The sequence below is a fragment of the Cygnus olor genome, unplaced genomic scaffold, assembly GCF_009769625.2.
Source record: "Cygnus olor isolate bCygOlo1 unplaced genomic scaffold, bCygOlo1.pri.v2 scaffold_208_ctg1, whole genome shotgun sequence".
NCBI lineage: Eukaryota > Metazoa > Chordata > Aves > Anseriformes > Anatidae > Cygnus > Cygnus olor.
Genome location: NW_024429140.1, coordinates 1 through 17,262, shown reverse-complemented (window position 1 = coordinate 17,262; position 17,262 = coordinate 1). Strand labels below are relative to the sequence as shown.

The window sequence follows — 17,262 nt, the reverse complement described above, 5'->3', positions numbered from 1 at the left end:
GTTTTAGGGTTTGCAGGGAGCTCCACCACGTTTTAGGGTTTGCAGGGAGCTCCACCACGTTTTAGGATAGACCCCAGGCGTCCCCTCTGGGGCCTCTCCGTCTCGCCCGAGATAAAGCCCCAATAAATTGGAGTCGTATCCGACAGCCTCATCAGGAGAGGCCTAAAAGCGTGTGCCCGAGGTCGCTTCGCTGCCCCGTGCCCCTAAATCCCGTCTCGTTCCCCCGCAGGCTGCAGGCTCGCATCGCTCACCGGATCCAAGAGCTGGAAAACCTTCCCGGCTCCCTGGCCGGCGACCTGAGAACCAAAGCGACCATCGAGCTCAAAGCGCTGCGGCTGCTTAACTTCCAGAGACAGGTACGTGGTGTGCCAGGGGGACCGGCTGCGAGGGGGAGCCGGGAGCCAGTTCCCCTTAAAAACCCCCCCCCCGAATCTTCCCCCCAAAAAAGCTGCGTCAGGAAGTGGTGGTGTGCATGCGGCGGGACACGGCCCTGGAGACGGCCCTGAACGCCAAGGCCTACAAGCGCAGCAAGCGGCAGTCGCTGCGCGAGGCTCGCATCACCGAGAAGCTGGAGAAGCAGCAGAAGATCGAGCAGGAGCGGAAGCGCCGGCAGAAGCACCAGGTGGGGCCTGGCACCTTCCGCGGGCGCCGCGCCGGGGGGCCGGGTGCCCGGAGTGCACCGGGAGGAGTATTTCACGCAGAATCACGGAATCGAAGGGGTTGGAAGGGACCTCGAAAGATCGTCGGGTCCAAGCCCCCTGCCAAAGCGGGTTCCCTAGAGCAGGCTGCCCAGGGAGGCGTTCAGACGGGCCTGGAGTATCTCCAGAGAAGGAGACCCCACAACCTCCCTGGGCAGCCTGTCCCAGCGCTCCGTCACCCTCACCGGGAACAAGTTCTTTCTCGCGTTGGTGCGGAACTTCCCGGGCTCCGTTTTGTGGCCGTTGCCCCTTGTCCTGTCCCCACAGACCACTGAAAAGAGGTTGGCCCAATCCCTCTGTCTCCCACACCTCCGGTATTTATCCACATCGATGAGATCCCCTCTCGGTCTTCTCTTCTCCAGGCTGACCAGACCCAGGTCTCTCGGCCTTTCCCCACAGGGAAGATGCTCCAGGCCCCGTGTCATCTTCGTGGCCCTCCTCTGGACTCTTTTAGGGAAATAAAATTTAGGGAAAATAAAATTTTAGGGCGTTTCCTCCCTTTTTTTTAAGGGGATTGCGCCAAAAAGAGGAAGATTTCTAGTAAATGTTAGAGGAGTCGGCCTCGCTAAGCGCGCGGCGTCGGACCCATGGCTTCAGAGGACTCGATGCACCTCTCTTAACGCTCCCGTTGTTGTTCCTCTCCCCGCAGGAATACCTCAACAGCATCCTCCAGCACGCCAAGGACTTCAAGGAGTACCACCGCTCCGTCACGGGCAAGATCCAGAAGCTCACCAAGGCGGTGGCCACCTACCACGCCAACACGGAGCGCGAGCAGAAGAAGGAGAACGAGAGGATCGAGAAGGAGCGGATGCGCCGCTTGATGGTGAGGCTCCGCCGGGGAGCGCTCTGGGGGTGGGGGGCCCCCGGGGGCTCCTCTGGGCGGCGGGGCGCTGAATTCCTGCTCTCCCCAGGCTGAGGATGAGGAAGGGTACCGCAAGCTGATCGACCAGAAGAAGGACAAGCGGCTGGCCTACCTGCTGCAGCAGACGGACGAGTACGTGGCCAACCTGACGGAGCTGGTGCGGCAGCACAAGGCTGCCCAGGTGGCCAAGGAGAAGAAGAAGAAGAAGAAGAAGAAGGTGAGCTTGGCAGGGAGGCGAGCGCCGGCGGGGTCCCTGAAGCGGGGTCCCCCTGAAGCAGGGGGCGTTTGGGGCAGGAATTTAGCTCCAAACCGTGCTGCAGCTGAGCCGCCCTGGCTCCACGTGCTCGCCTCCCCCCTTTTCTGCTCGCACCGAGGCGGCCACACGACCCCCGTGGGTGTTGGGGGCTCCAGTTCCGTTGCTTCCCCCCCAGCCCCGTGCCAGGTCGCTAACGGCCGTCTCCCTCTTCTCTTCCAGAAGGCAGAGAACGCAGAAGGGCAGACCCCCGCCATCGGGCCGGACGGCGAGGTGAGCCCGGGGACTCGCTCCTCGCTCTGCCGGGCGCAGGATCCAGCACCCCTGGATCCTCCCGGTGCTGGGAGCCGGCTGCGGTGCCCGGTCGGGCGGCTGAACCGAGGCTTCCCGAAACAAAACTCGCGCCAGGATGGACAGAGAGAGCCCTCTGACCACCTCCGACCTAAATCAGCCCTAACGGGCGGCGCAGAGCTGTGGGGCAGGCTCTGACCCTGCTGGAGGGGAGGGCGGGTCGGTGTTTAGGACGTCTGGGAGCGTGGTGTCCTCCCCGGGGGAGCTGCGGCTGGCCAGCTGGGGTTAGGATCCACGCCGCCTCGCTCTGCCCCAAAACATGGGGGGTTTCTTGTCCCCGCTGTGCTCGGGGTCCTGCCTGCGTGCCCCCACGGGCTAAAGGTTCCCCCCCGGGCCTGCGTGGTGGGGATGAACGCGCACGAAATCGCAGAACGCTCGGGTGAAGCCATAAAAACGCCTCCAAGGGATTCGTAGCTCGGCGCAATGCCCGGGGCGGAAAATGGGACTTGAAATGGGACGTGCTGCGGACTTGGCAAAATCCCTTGTGGGCAGCAGGGCTTCTCTTTGAGATTTTGGACGAAATAATCCTGCAGCAGGGCTTTCCTTTGAGATTTTGAGTGAAATGGTCCTGCAGCAGGGCTTTCCTTTAACACTTTGAATGAATCGGTCCCGGGGGAACGATGCCTGGCGTCTGAAGGCGCCTCCCCGCGTGGAGATGGGTTTTACAAACCAATTTTGAAACGATCCAAGTGCTGAACGCGGCCAGCCTTCCAGCTCTGCCTGCTCCTGGCGGAAGCCGTGTTCAACCCGCTCCGTTGCCCAGCCGCAGCGGTGCCGTAGCGGGCTCGCTCGGAGCAGCAGATGAAGGAAACGCCAGCTCTGCTCCGGGGCAGGAAAATAACAGCAGCCTGCCCTTTTTTTTTCCGCTTCCTCAGCCTCTGGACGAGACGAGCCAGATGAGCGACCTCCCCGTGAAAGTGATCCACGTGGAGAGCGGCAAGATCCTCACCGGCACCGACGCCCCCAAAGCGGGGCAGCTGGAGGCCTGGCTGGAAATGAACCCCGGGTGAGTCCCGGGGGGGGTTAACTCGGGCGCGGCGCGGCCCCGAATTCACACCGGGGTTTGTGGTTTCGTCCCCCCTGCCCTGTGGGCTCTTGGGGTTGGGACCGGAGGCTTGGTGCGAGCCCAAAGCCCTGAGCTTGGGAACTGCGGGGAGCAGCGGGGCTCCGGCCGGGAATTGGGGGTCCCAAAGGGGCTCCCGCCAGGAAGGGGGGGGTCCCAGTGGGGCTCAGTTGCTAAAATGAGGTGGGACGGTGGCGCGGGTGGTCCTGGGCACGCGCTGAGGGAGGAAAGAATGAAGGAATAAGCGTTTTGTTAAAAAATAAATAAGGGGAATAACAAAACCCAAGCTCTAACGCGAAGGTTTCCGGAACCGGGCTGGGCTCATGCTTTGTGTGGAGTGCTGCTGGCAGCAGATTGGCAATTAAATATTAATATTTGTGTTTAATTTAGGTATGAGGTAGCTCCGAGGTCTGACAGTGAAGAAAGTGGGTCAGAGGAGGAGGAGGAGGTAAGGAGAAATGTCAGCAGCCCTTTGTGCTTTCATATTTTAAATGTTTGGGGGAATAGGAAGCAGCTGTAGACGCAGCGTGCCACCCGGAGCTCGCCTCAAAAATCACCTTCCCAGCGTGGTTCCGTGCCAGGCAGCTCAGGCAAAGTTCCCCGATGAGTTTATTGGGAACAAACTGGAAAATCTGTGTATAAATAAATAAACAAACAAACAAAAGACGGGCGGGTTCAGTCCGTTCGCCGCTGGCCTGTCCCTTATCAGCGGCTGCCCCCCCCCAGTTCTCGGGGGGGTTCCCCACGCGGTTTTCAGGGCTGGCGGCTGCTCCCGCGAGGGGGGGGTTTCTGCTGCCTGCATCCCCCCGGGGCAGCAACCCGGTGCTCAGCACCCTGTGTCCCGGCAGGAGGAGGAGGAGGAGCAGCCGCAGCCCGCTCAGCCGGCGCTGCCCGTGGAGGAGAAGAAGAAGATCCCCGACCCCGACAGCGACGACGTGTCGGAGGTGGACGCCCGCCACATTATCGAGTGAGCGCTGCCCCTCCGCGGGGCTGGGGGTGGGGGGGGGAACGGGGAGGGCGGCGGCGGCTCCGATCCCAAATCCCTCCATTAACGAGAGCTAATTTGGCCCGTGCTTGGGAAAATTCACCTCCCCGGGGGATTCGTGACCCCCCCCCCCCCCCCCCCTTCCCGTGGGATCGCCGTCCTCATCTCGGCGCCTCTCCCCCTAGGAACGCCAAGCAGGACGTGGACGACGAGTACGGCGTGTCGCAGGCGCTGGCCAGGGGCCTGCAGTCCTACTACGCTGTGGCCCACGCCGTCACCGAGAGGGTGGACAAGCAGTCCACGCTGATGGTCAATGGCGTCCTCAAGCAGTACCAGGTGGGGTCTGGGGAGGAGGCGCCGAGGTTTGGGGTTGTTTTGGGCTCCTGGGAGGAGGAGAGGGAGCCGAGGGCAGAGCCAGCGCCCGTCCTTGGCGTTGAAATAATTCACTTAAAACAAAGGACGTCAGCTCTCCTGCGCCCGTGGTGCTGAGAGGGGAGGAATTCGTCAACGCCGGTGGTTTTAAATAATTTAATGAGATCCTTAATGGTGCTTGGGGAGCCCGGCTGCACGCTGAGGTGGAGGTGGGGGGGCTTGGGCTGCTGGCACGTCCCTGCTGCGTCGCGTTGGGGTTTTTTTTCACCCCTCTTCTCTCCTTTTCCCCCCGCAGATCAAGGGCCTGGAGTGGCTGGTGTCCTTGTACAACAACAACCTGAACGGCATCCTGGCAGACGAGATGGGTCTGGGCAAAACGATCCAGACCATCGCTTTAATCACATACCTCATGGAGCACAAGCGGATCAACGGCCCCTTCCTCATCATAGTACCTCTCTCGTAAGTGCCCCTTCACCGCCCCATCCCAGCCTGGCAGGCGCAGAAACGTGCTCCCAGGCCTCTGCCCTGTGACCCTCCCTCCTGTGAGGGCCGGTTTTACCCTTCCTTTTTCCTTTTTTTCCCCAGAACCCTGTCGAATTGGGCGTATGAGTTTGACAAATGGGCTCCTTCTGTGGTGAAGGTCTCCTACAAGGCAAGTAGAGGCTTTGTTTTTGCACCCGGCTGCTTTGTGAGGATTCCTCGGATGCCAGCGCGCGTTTTCCTCCCCAGCAGAACAACGTTGCCATTATCCGGAGGGATCTGGGACGCTTCCCCGGCGCTGAAAACGAAACCCCTATCTGGTTTTTCTTCCTTAATGCCAGAAGGAATCCAGCTGCTGCTGGCTGCGCGGACGTTCCCGCCCGACCACCCTTCTGCTACCGGAACGTCGTCCCATGTCGATAATAGCTTCTCCCACCACCTCCCTTTTCCAGGACTTTGTGGCGCTCTCCCTTTTCCAGGACTTTGTGGCGCTCTCCCTTTTCCAGGACTTTGTGGCGCTCTCCCTTTTCCAGGACTTTGTGGCGCTCTCCCTTTTCCAGGACGTGGATCCTGCCTTAACATTTCTCTTGGAAATTCTCCCTGCAGGGCTCCCCGGCAGCAAGACGGGCGTTTGTACCTCAGCTCCGCAGCGGGAAATTCAACGTCCTGCTCACGACGTACGAGTACATCATCAAAGACAAGCACATCCTCGCCAAGGTGAGTCCTGGCAGCTCCCCGCTGGGCGCTGGCGGGGCTGATTCTGCACCCTGCTGGTCTGTGTCCGGCAGAGCTTATGGCCTGGGTGGGACCCCAGATTTTTTTCCTTCCCTCCTGTTATCGTGTGGCAGGAGGAGAGGAGCTGCTCCTCACCCCTAGCAGCCCGAGAGCGGGCACTCTGCATCCCCTGACACTGCAAACTGGCCTTTTTCTTTTAAAAAAAAAAAAAAAAAAAAAAAAAAAGAAGAAAGAAAGAAAAAAGAATAAAGAAAGGAAGTCACGGGACTTACAGTGACTATCTGTTAAAATCTGTACCGGATCGTCGCTGCGCTGCTGCCCCAGCTGAGTGCCAGAGGGCTTCTCCTGCACGTGGCAGCGAGCCGGAGGGTGACGCTGGAATGTTTTAGGCTCCCCCGGGGTTTGGAGAGTTGTGGCGTTTCAAGAGAACACAGACGATGCATCAGAACCTCAAATTAGGAGGTTTAAATACAGACAATGCATCAGAACCTCACATTAGGAGGTTTAATCTACAGACAATGCGTCAGAACCTCACATTAGGAGGTTTAATCTACAGACAATGTGTCAGAACCTCAAATTAAGAGGTTTAATCCCTGATTTAGTTCTGCAGCGCCAGGTGACCGGGGTCTGGTTTGTAAAAATGGTAAAAATTCACCAGTTTGTCAAACATAACGGAGCCGAGGCGTCTTCCTTGCCTTGGCGTGGCTTTGAAGGGAGCTGTCATCTCTGTTTCCTCCTCCTTGTGAAGCGTTAAAGGAGGCTAACGAGAAATACTGAAATCCCCCAAGCTGTTGTCAGTCTCTCGTCTTTTAGCCTTCTCCCTTTTTCCCTACTCCTTCCTCTTCCATCTCTGAGCCGGAGACGCAAAGCCCTGCTGCCGGGAGAGGTTTCCAGGCAGCAGCTAAGAGCGTAAGAGAAATTTGAGGGGGTTTTCGTGGTCCTGGCTAGCTGTGACTGCTCCTGGAGGCCTTGGGGCCATTCTCCAGCCACAGCCGGAGCTCGGCGGAGCTGCAGCAGCCCGGATCCGCTCGCTCACGCTCCTGCCGTCCCGCAGATCCGCTGGAAGTACATGATCGTGGACGAGGGCCACAGGATGAAGAACCACCACTGCAAGCTCACCCAGGTCCTCAACACGCACTACGTGGCCCCGCGCCGCCTGCTGCTGACGGGCACCCCGCTGCAGAACAAGCTCCCGGAGCTCTGGGCCCTGCTCAACTTCCTCCTGCCGACCATCTTCAAGAGCTGCAGCACCTTCGAGCAGTGGTTCAACGCCCCCTTTGCCATGACGGGGGAGAAGGTGCGGGCGTTGTGCCCGGTTCCTTTTTTGTAACTGCTCCCAGAGCCTCTTGCTTTCCACTCCCAAGTGTCCTGCTGTAAATTGGGGGGGGGTTGGGGGGGAGGGTTCAGTGGTGGGCTAAGCACCGAGCGTTAATCGGGTGCTCGAGGAGCTGCCTGGGTCCCAGCAGCATGGATCTGAGTGGCGAGGCCGCTTTCAGTGCTTGCTGCCTCGCTGCCTTTGAGGCGACTCCTGCTGAATCAATCGGGCAGCTTTTGGCAGGGCGGGCTATCAGGCGGCCAGGGGGAGGGGAGAGGAGCGAGCGGAAACTGGGAGCAAAACCCCCGCAGGGGGCTCAGACCCCCAGGAGATTCCCAGTACAGCACGTGCGGAGCAGTTCCTCGCTTCGCCCCGACCCCGGGGCTCGTGCAGCCTTCGAGGAGCTGCGGAGGGGGATTTCACGGGGCGCTGAGTGACGCTTTCTGTTCTGGCTCGCGGCGCAGGTGGACCTGAACGAAGAGGAAACCATCCTGATCATCAGGCGCTTACACAAAGTGCTGCGCCCCTTCCTGCTGCGAAGGCTGAAGAAGGAAGTGGAAGCTCAGCTGCCCGAGAAGGTAATTGCCGCCCTCCTCCTCCTCCTCCTCGCCGGTGCGAGCGGTTTCTTCACCTCCACAAGGGGTTTGGGCTGGGTTAACTCACCCCATGCAGCGGTTTGGGTGACTTGGGGTTGCCCCCAGGCTCCCGAAGCGGGTGGCTCGGTGCTGGGGCGCGGAGGGATTCGGCGTCCCGCTGCGCCTCGGGGGGCTGACGGCCTCTCCTCGCTCCTTGCAGGTGGAGTACGTGATCAAGTGCGACATGTCGGCCCTGCAGAGGGTGCTCTACAGGCACATGCAGGCCAAGGGCGTGCTCCTCACCGACGGCTCCGAGAAGGACAAAAAGGTTTGCCCGAGTTCCCCCGCTGCTGGAGCAGGGCTGGCGGAACACCCTGGGGATGGGGTCGGCCCCTCTGCGTGCCCGCTGTCCCCGAGGACAGCAGGAGGCCCCTTTGTCAGGAATTTAGGGATTCCTGAGCGGCTCGCCAAGCTGAATTTGGCCCATGGTGAGCTCCTCGCGCTGCCAGGAGCGCCCCGAGGGTGCATTGGGCACGGTGCTGCGCCTGCTGCCTGCCAGGACACCCGCAGCGGCCACCTACAGGCTCTCAGCAAGCCAAGTGGCAATTCCCTGCAAAGAAACGAATAAAAAAGACCCTTTGGTCTGAACCAAAAGCTGAAGGCGAAAAATTCCTTGTCCTTCCACTCACCTCTTCAGCTCTCTGCTCCCCTCGAGCCGCCGGCTCTTCAGCAGCCTTTGCTCCTTGGGTTCCTCGAGGGGACTTCAATATTTGTCCTAAAACCTTGAGCTTTGCCCTGCACTGACGGGGAGAGCGGTGTTGAAACCTTGGGTCTGGAAGCCAGAAGTGCTCCAGGGGGCTCCTCCCAGCCACGTGGATGGGCAGAACCCCGAAATTCACTTGGGTTTCCCTCTTGGCGCAGGGTAAAGGCGGGACAAAAACCTTGATGAACACCATCATGCAGCTGAGGAAGATCTGCAACCACCCCTACATGTTCCAGCACATCGAGGTAACGCGGTGCCCGGCGGGCAGTGGTCGTACGCTCGGGGGACTCGCAGGAACTGCTCTGCCCCTGCCAAATCGGCCGGGCGGTGCGAGGAGCAGAGGAGCACACAGCTCTGTCGCCGTGTCGGGACAGGGCACCGAAATCCTCGGCGTAGGGCCCGGCTGCTCGGCAGCCACGTGGCGCTGGGCAGGTTCAGGTTCGCTTCAGGACGTTTTGCGCCACCCAAAACAATCCAAATTGATTCAGACAAGCTCACTGAAGCAATATCACCTAAAACCAGTGAGCTGGGGGGGCCAGGTTGAGCCCTCTGGATCAGACTCCACATGCTGTGAGGGTGCTGTTGCTGTCTGACACCACGCGGAGCTCTTCACATCGCCCCGGTCCCGCACATTTCGTGCGTGGGACCCGAGCCATCAGCAATCCTCCAGGCCCCGAGGGCCGGTTCTCTTTTAGGGCGGCTCCAGGACCGTGGATTTCTCATTTATTTGTGTGCCAGGCTGGTTTCTGACTTTGCTTTCCATTTGCAGGAATCCTTTTCCGAGCACTTGGGGTTCACTGGAGGTATCGTGCAAGGGTAAGTGCGCTTTTTTTGAGTCCCAGCAGAGGGATTTGTGGCTCACCAGTGCGATCAGGGATCTCGCAGCGCTGATAACCCTCAGGAGAGGAGGAGGAGGAGGTTTTAGTACTGAGCGGGCTTCTGGCGAGGAGGCTGATGCCCCGAGCTGGCAGTGAGGAAAAGAAAAACACGGGCAGTGCCCTCAGCAACACGCTTTAACGTCTGGTTAGCCCCACCGTGGCCAGGCAGTGGGGCTTGGTGGTCTCCGTAGTCCCTTCCACCACAACTGCTCTGTTCCGCATCCTCATTCCCATCTTCTCTTCCCTCCCAGACTGGATTTGTACCGTGCCTCGGGCAAATTTGAGCTCCTAGACAGAATCCTCCCCAAGCTGCGAGCCACCAACCACAAGGTGCTGCTCTTCTGCCAGATGACCTCCCTCATGACCATCATGGAAGATTATTTTGCTTACCGTGGATTCAAATACCTCAGGCTGGACGGTGAGTGCCTCCGCGCCGCGGGGCCAGCAGCTGCCCCCGGTGCTTGATGTTAAACCTCTCGCGTGGGGCCGAGCAGCGAGGTGAGTGGGGACAGAGGTAAGGTGACGGCCGGGCCATCTTCCAGCAGCCCGAGGAGGAGAGAAACAGCGTGCCGTAAAGCAGTAAACCTCGCTGAAAGGGCGCAGAGTAAGGAATAAACGCCCTTAAGGGGCGCAGGATACAGAATAAACGTCCTTAAAGGTGTTAGGATACAGAATAAACGCCCTTAAGGGGCGCAGGATACAGAAGAAACCTTGCTTAAAGGGCGCAGGATACAGAAGAAACCTTGCTTAAGGGGCGCAGGATACAGAAGAAACCTTGCTTAAGGGGCGCAGGATACAGAAGAACCGCCCTTAAGGGGCGCAGGATACAGAAGAACCGCCCTTAAGGGGCGCAGGATGCAGAAGAACCGCCCTTAAGGGGCGCAGGATGCAGAAGAACCGCCCTTAAGGGGCGCAGGATGCAGAAGAACCGCCCTTAAGGGGCGCAGGATACAGAAGAAACCTTGCTTAAGGGGCGCAGGATGCAGAAGAACCGCCCTTAAGGGGCGCAGGATGCAGAAGAACCGCCCTTAAGGGGCGCAGGATGCAGAAGAACCGCCCTTAAGGGGCGCAGGATGCAGAAGAACCGCCCTTAAGGGGCGCAGGATGCAGAAGAACCGCCCTTAAGGGGCGCAGGATGCAGAAGAACCGCCCTTAAGGGGCGCAGGATGCAGAAGAACCGCCCTTAAGGGGCGCAGGATGCAGAAGACCGCCCTTAAGGGGCGCAGGATGCAGAAGAACCGCCCTTAAGGGGCGCAGGATGCAGAAGAACCGCCCTTAAGGGGCGCAGAAGAAACGCCCTTAAGGGGCGCAGAAGAAACGCCCTTAAGGGGCGCAGAAGAAAGAATAAGCCTTGCTTAAAGGGTGTGAGAGTAAAGAATAACCCTTCTTTAAAGGGCGCAGAAGAAAGAATAACCCTTCTTTAAAGGGCGCAGAAGAAAGAAGAAACCTTCTTTAAAGGGCGCAGAAGAAAGAAGAAACCTTCTTTAAAGGGCGCAGAAGAAAGAAGAAACCTTCTTTAAAAGGTGTAGGATAAACATCCTTCAAGGGTGTAGAAAAAAAGAATAAATGTCCTTCAAGGGCGTAGAATAAAGAAGAAACCTTCTTTAAAGGATGTAGAATAAGGCATAAACGTCCTTAAAGGGTGCAGAATAAGGCATGAACATCCTTAAAGGACATAGAATAAGGCATAAACATCCTTCAAGGCTGTAGAATAAGGCATAAACGTCCTTCAAGGGCGTAGAATAAAGAATAAACGTCTTTAAATGGTGTAGAATAAAGAAGAAACCTTCCTTAAAAAGCGTAGAATAAATAAATCTTCCTTAAAGGGCGTAAAATAAAGAATAAACCTTGCTTAAGGGGCATGGGATAAGGAATATACCTTCCTTAAGGGGTGAAGGACAAAAAATAAGCCATCCTTAAAGGTTGTAGGAAAAAGAATAAATGTCCTTAAAGGGCATAAAATGAAGAATAAACTTTCCTTAAAGGGTGCAGAGTAAAGAATAACCCTTCTTTAAAGGGCGCAGAATAAAGAAGAAATCTTCTTTAAAAGGTGTAGGATAAATATCCTTCAAGGGTGTGGAATAAGGAAGAAACCTTCTTTAAAGGACGTAGAATAAGGCATAAACGTCCTTAAAGGACATAGAATAAGGCATAAATGTCCTTAAAGGCTGTAGAATAAGGAATAAACGTCCTTAAAGGGCGTAGAATAAAGAATAAACATCTTTAAATGGTGTAGAATAAAGAAGAAACCTTCCTTAAAAAGCGTAGAATAAATAAATCTTCCTTAAAGGGCGTAAAATAAAGAATAAACCTTGCTTAAGGGGCATGGGATAAGGAATATACCTTCCTTGAGGGGTGTAGGATAAAGAATAAGCCTTCCTTAAAAGGTGTAGAATAAATAAACCTTCCTTAAAGGTTGTAGGAAAAAGAATAAATGTCCTTAAAGGGCATAAAATGAAGAATAAACTTTCCTTAAAGGGTGCAGAGTAAAGAATAAACCTTCTTTAAAGGGCGCAGAATAAAGAATAAATGTCCTTCAAGGGCGTAGAATAAAGAAGAAACCTTCTTTAAAGGGCATAGAATAAGGAATAAACGTCCTTAAAGGACACAGAATAAGGAATAAACGTCCTTGAAGGACACAGAATAAGGAATAAACATCCTTGAAGGACACAGAATAAGGAATAAACGTCCTTAAAGGACATAGAATAAGGAATAAATGTCCTTAAATGGTGCAGAATAAGGCATAAACGTCCTTAAAAGGCACAGAATAAAGAATAAATGTCCTTAAAGGCCGTAGAATAAGGAATAAACGTCCTTAAAGGGCGCGGAATAAGGAATAAATGTCCTTTAAGGATGTCCTTAAAGGATGCAGAATAAAGAAGAGACGTCCTTAAAGGGCGTTGGATAGAGAAGAACCCTTCCTTAAGGGGCACAGAATAAATAATAAACGTCCTTAAGGGGCGCAGGATACAGAAGAAACCTTTCTGCAGGGGCACGGGACGAGGCAGTGGCTGTCGGAGGGCAGGTGAGGAGCGCAGCCTTGGGCTTGGCACCTTCCAGCTCCCACTTCTCAGCTCCACGCAGCTCTTAATTAATGCTGGCGGGCTGAGAGCTGCTGTGATGGGCGGCCGGAGCCTCGTTAGTGGTGTAAGAATCACAGAATTGTAGGGGTTGGAAGGGACCTCGCAAGATCATCGGGTCTGACCCCCCAAAGGGGGTAAGGCTGGTGGCCGGAGCCTCGTTAATGGTGTAAGGCTGGGTGGCCGCTTTTAACCTCGTTAGCACCGTAATGGGACACGAGCGGAGCTCCAGGCTTTGTGCAGGGGCACAGCTCGGTTTGTGGACAAACGGCCCAGCAGAAAAGTAAAATAAAGTCACCGCGGGAGCAGAGCACGGAATTCCTGTAAAGGTGCCCGCACGTGGCACTGCCGAGGCGCGTGCGGACCCAAAAAACCTCTCCCAGCCAAGAGCGGCGCTGACTTTTTAAAAGTTGGCCTTCCGAAAACCATCCACGGGGCAAGCGAAGCCCAAAACGAGCCTGAAGCGGTTCCTTAAATAGAGGTTTTTTGTTTTTTGTTTTTTTTTCTTCCCTGACCTCAGTCTCTTGGATCCAATTCCTCCTTTAAGCCCCCCGTTTACTGACCCCCGGCCCCAGAGGGGGCGTTAGGGCAGCGTCCTGCTGGTGTCACCCGGCCCTTTCTGTCCCCAGCGGGGCCGTAACTCGCCCCGGCACCGAGCGGGGAAGTCGCCGAGGTCTCTGTAGCCGTTAACCCCAACCGGCACGAGCACGGCGTTTATTTCGGGCTCCCTCTGATGCTTGAGCTCCTCTCACACCCCGCCGTGCCCCGAGCTGCCCCCGGGCTCCTACATGGAGCCTGGTGCGATTTATTCCTCCGAGGGGGGTGTTTGGGGGGGGGTGGGCACAGGCTGGCAGAGACCCTCGCTGAGCGCGGCCTTGCAGCCGCCGCCCCGAGCTCTGGGAGATGCGATGCGCCTGGGGCCGCCCCGGACACCGCGCTGCTCCTGCTCCAGCCGCTCGTCTCCCTTTCTCCCTGCCCTCGGAGCCTTTCTACCGAAAGCAGCCTCGAGCCGAGCGCGCCCAGCAGCCTTTCACAGGCAGCCCCCGGGCGACGCAGAGCCCCCGTCCCGTCCCCACCGCCTCGAGGTTGTCTCCGTGGTGTCCCGGGCAGGAGTAACCCTTCCTCTCTGTTTTTAGGAACCACTAAAGCCGAAGACCGCGGCATGTTGTTAAAGACTTTCAATGAGCCAGGCTCTGAGTACTTCATTTTTTTGCTCAGCACCCGGGCTGGCGGGCTGGGCCTGAACCTCCAGTCTGCAGATACTGTGATTATCTTTGACAGCGACTGGAACCCTCACCAGGTAAAAACCCAACCAAAAAAAAAACCAAAAAAACAAAACAAAACAAACAAACAAAAAAACCACCACAAAACCAAACCAAAAAGCCAAGCAAGCGCACAAAAAGCCGGTGGAACGGATGGAGAAGACGGCTGTGGCCGCACCGTTCCCGTGCGTGCCTCGAAGAGCTCCTCGCTCGCTGCTGAGCCTGGAGAAGCGCAGCCGCGCTGGCAGCCTCGGGACGAAGACCCCCCCTGCCTCTGCTCCTCCTGCGCCCAAAACGCTGCCCTTCTGTCCGCCCGCCGCCCCCCGGCACGAGAGCCAGCAGCAGCGGGGGCTTTGCCACAACCCGGCCCTTCGCCCTCCCGGGGCTCGCTTCTGGCGGGGGAGGCCGGAGAGAAGCCGAGAGCCCGGCGCTGGCAGCGATGCCCAAAGGCTCCGCCAGCAGCGGAGGTCGGAGACACCTCCCCCCCCCCCCCCCCAGCTCCTCCCGGCCCGCGGTGCGTTAAAGCACCAAAAACCCCCGCTGTCCTCCATGCCTGGCGCTGGTGGAAGCCCCCAGGCGAGCTCCTGCTGACCGACGGCCTCCGAAAGGCGGGGAGCAGCCCCCCTTCCCCCCCCCCCCCCCCCCAAAAAAAAAAATTCTGGTCGCCGTTCTCGGCGCGCGCTCGGTCCCCTAAGGAGAGCGCTCTCGTCCCTCCGCGCCCATCCCGGCGAGTAACCGAAATTCCCTGCGAGCCTAACGCAGCCCTCAGGACCCGCGGGGAGCGGCGTCGCGCACCCCTGGCCCACGCCGCGTTGTCGAGGATAAACCCGTCGCGTCCCGGCGGGCGCTGGCTTAGAATCGCTCAGCAACCGATGCGCCCTGTCCCCGGCAGGACCTGCAGGCGCAGGACCGAGCGCACCGCATCGGGCAGCAGAACGAGGTGCGCGTCCTCCGGCTCTGCACCGTCAACAGCGTGGAGGAGAAGATCCTCGCCGCCGCCAAGTACAAGCTGAACGTCGACCAGAAGGTTATCCAAGCCGGCATGTTTGACCAGAAGTCCTCGAGCCACGAGCGAAGAGCCTTCCTCCAGGCTATCCTGGAGCACGAGGAGCAGGACGAGGTAAGGGGCAGCAGCGGCCGCTTCCTGCTACTCCAGAGCGCGATTGAGCGACCGTGCGGCTGGCTTTGCTCCACTGCTCTGCGCGTCCTCGAGGCCAAGGGCGTGGGGGCTAGAAGGAAGGCGCATGAACACTTGTTGCTAGTTGAAGGGAGTTTTTTGAGCGTCGGTGAAAGGTGCCGGATTGACAGCCCTGGAGACTGAAGTCCTCTATTTATCCACAGAACAGATACAGCGCGGGCAGCGGCAGTGGCAGTGCAAGCTTCCCCCACACTGCCTCAACCCTGTGCCTGAACGCTGAGTTGGAGGAACCACCTCTAAAGGTGAGAGGGGTTGTTCAGTCTCCACGCCCATTCAATCCTCGGCCTTGCTGCTGAGACTGCCAACGCACGTGCCAGCTCCGACGGTGGTCTTTGCACCGTGGAATTACCCGCCCGCTAGAAACCGGACTGAGGCCGCCCAAAAAATAAATAAATAAATAAATAAAAATAAAAAAAATAAAAATAAAAAAAAAATATTAAAACACGTCTCTTGACGGGCAACCCAACACGCGTCGGATGGTGACGATGCTCGGCGCTGTGCTCCGAGCGCACGACCCCGCCGCGGCGCCGTTCTCGCCGCTGAGCCGGGGCTTTTTTTTTCTTTTGCCGTCTTTGCAGGAGGAAGACGAAGTCCCCGACGACGAAACGGTCAACCAGATGATCGCGCGGCACGAGGAGGAGTTTGACCTTTTCATGGTGAGCATGGCCCCGGCTGCGCAGGAGGAGTGGTGCCCGCTGTTCTCCCGAGTAGCAGCTAAAACGGTCTCTCTAACAGAAATCAGCCGCGAGTGCTTAACGGAGCCGTGACTCGTTCGAGTTCATCAGGTAAAACAAAACTGTGGAGCAGGGGCTCACGGGCAGGACGCTCCCGGCTCCGGTAAGGGACCAGGCTCGGGGCCGCAGCGCCCCCCCCCCGCCCCGGGACGGTGGGGCCGGGAGGTTCCAGCAGCGCTGCCCCCTCTCGCCCGCGGGGCACGAACCCCCGGCGCTGAGCAAAAAGCCGGTTCCGTCCCCAAAATAGCCCTGGCACCCGCCGGAGGAGGGGGGAAGAGGAGCGCTGTAAAAGAGGAGAGGCTCCTCGTTCCTCGAGGGCGAGGGAAGGGCACGGCAAGCGAGGACGAGGGAGGACTACAGCTCTCCCGAGCGGCACTGGGAATGGCAAAGCGTTAATTAGAACGGCGTCATTAATGGCAGAGCGTTAATTAGAGCCGGATATTTGCTGCCCGTGCCGTGTCTGAAGTCGCAGCCCCGTTAATGCCTGGCGCTGACGCCTGTGCCCGATGCTGGCCTGGAGTCCTTCAGGGACTCGGCAGTGGAGAGGGGTGAGCTTCTGAGCCCCGCAGCTAACGAGCTCCAGCTGCTAATTAATTACTGCCCCCCCCCCCCCACCGGACCGGGCCATATTCCTGCCCTCATTCCAGCAGTCTCTACGGAGCTGCGGCAAGCCGGCGGCCACCGAAATGTTTTCCGCTCCTGCCGGTGGCTCTCCCCACCCGGCCCCGGCCCCGCGCTCCCCCGAGGCCGCGCCTCGGCCCCCCAGGAGGATTTAGGGCCGCAGCAGCCCCACCCCCACCCCCCCCGGAGCCCGGCGGCAGCCCCCCCAGCTCACCCCCGTCTCGTTGCAGCGCATGGACCTAGACCGCCGGCGGGAGGAGGCGCGCAACCCCAAGCGCAAGCCGCGGCTGATGGAGGAGGACGAGCTGCCCTCGTGGATCATCAAGGACGACGCCGAGGTGGAGAGGTTAACGTGCGAGGAGGAGGAGGAAAAAATGTTCGGGCGAGGCTCCCGGCACCGCAAGGAGGTGGACTACAGCGACTCGCTGACGGAGAAGCAGTGGCTCAAGGTATACATGGTACAGCACCCTTCTCCGTTGGCCTCCTCAGCCCCGTGCTCGCGTCCGTCCGTCCATCTGTCTGTCCGTCTGGGGGTGCCAGCGTTCCCAGCACGCGCTCGCGGGCGCTACCGAGGCGGGCGCCGCGTTTAAAACGCCCTCGGGCAGCCCCGTCCGCAGCGGGGAGGTGGTGCCAGAACCACGCCGGCCTCTCCCCAGCCTCGTTTCCTCCCCAAATACCCCACAAGTATCTGAACTCGGTGACGCCCCCCCCCCACCGTAACGAGGGGACCGTCACGCACCCGGAGCCGCGCACAGCCCCCCGAGGCCGAGCGGGGGTTTTGGGTTTGGGCAGGAGGGGCAGCTCAGGGAGGTCTGGGGGCCTCCGTGCTAGCAGCTCCCGCGTTGCTCCCCGGGCAGGCGATCGAGGAGGGCACGCTGGAGGAGATCGAGGAGGAGGTGCGCCAGAAGAAGTCCTCCCGCAAGCGCAAGCGGGACACGGACGTGGGCTCCGCCACCCCCACCACCAGCACCCGCAGCCGGGACAAGGACGAGGAGAGCAAGAAGCAGAAGAAGCGCGGCCGGCCGCCGGCCGAGAAG

General features: G+C 58.6%; 1 protein-coding gene and 1 long non-coding RNA gene across 2 annotated transcripts; one reads left to right on the top strand and one right to left on the bottom strand.

Annotated features, from left to right (window-relative positions):
* Positions 1 to 65: 65 nt before the first annotated feature.
* On the top strand, positions 66 to 17,259 carry LOC121063348 (transcription activator BRG1; the record flags this gene model as incomplete). Its single annotated transcript, XM_040543769.1, has 24 exons — positions 66 to 356; positions 449 to 622; positions 1,348 to 1,521; positions 1,610 to 1,777; positions 2,036 to 2,086; positions 3,040 to 3,170; positions 3,618 to 3,675; positions 4,076 to 4,194; positions 4,398 to 4,548; positions 4,880 to 5,043; positions 5,170 to 5,236; positions 5,671 to 5,781; positions 6,854 to 7,096; positions 7,579 to 7,692; positions 7,910 to 8,017; positions 8,611 to 8,697; positions 9,222 to 9,268; positions 9,582 to 9,748; positions 13,547 to 13,710; positions 14,565 to 14,792; positions 15,014 to 15,112; positions 15,449 to 15,526; positions 16,456 to 16,674; positions 17,083 to 17,259. Coding segments are annotated over 24 exons (3,390 nt in total), but the record flags the coding sequence as incomplete, so codon positions are not given.
* LOC121063349 lies at positions 10,699 to 12,098 on the bottom strand. Its single transcript, XR_005815951.1, has 3 exons — positions 11,425 to 12,098; positions 10,810 to 11,368; positions 10,699 to 10,713 (listed from the first exon to the last, which is right to left on the bottom strand). It is a non-coding gene; the product is annotated as an uncharacterized LOC121063349 (long non-coding RNA).
* Positions 17,260 to 17,262: the final 3 nt, after the last annotated feature.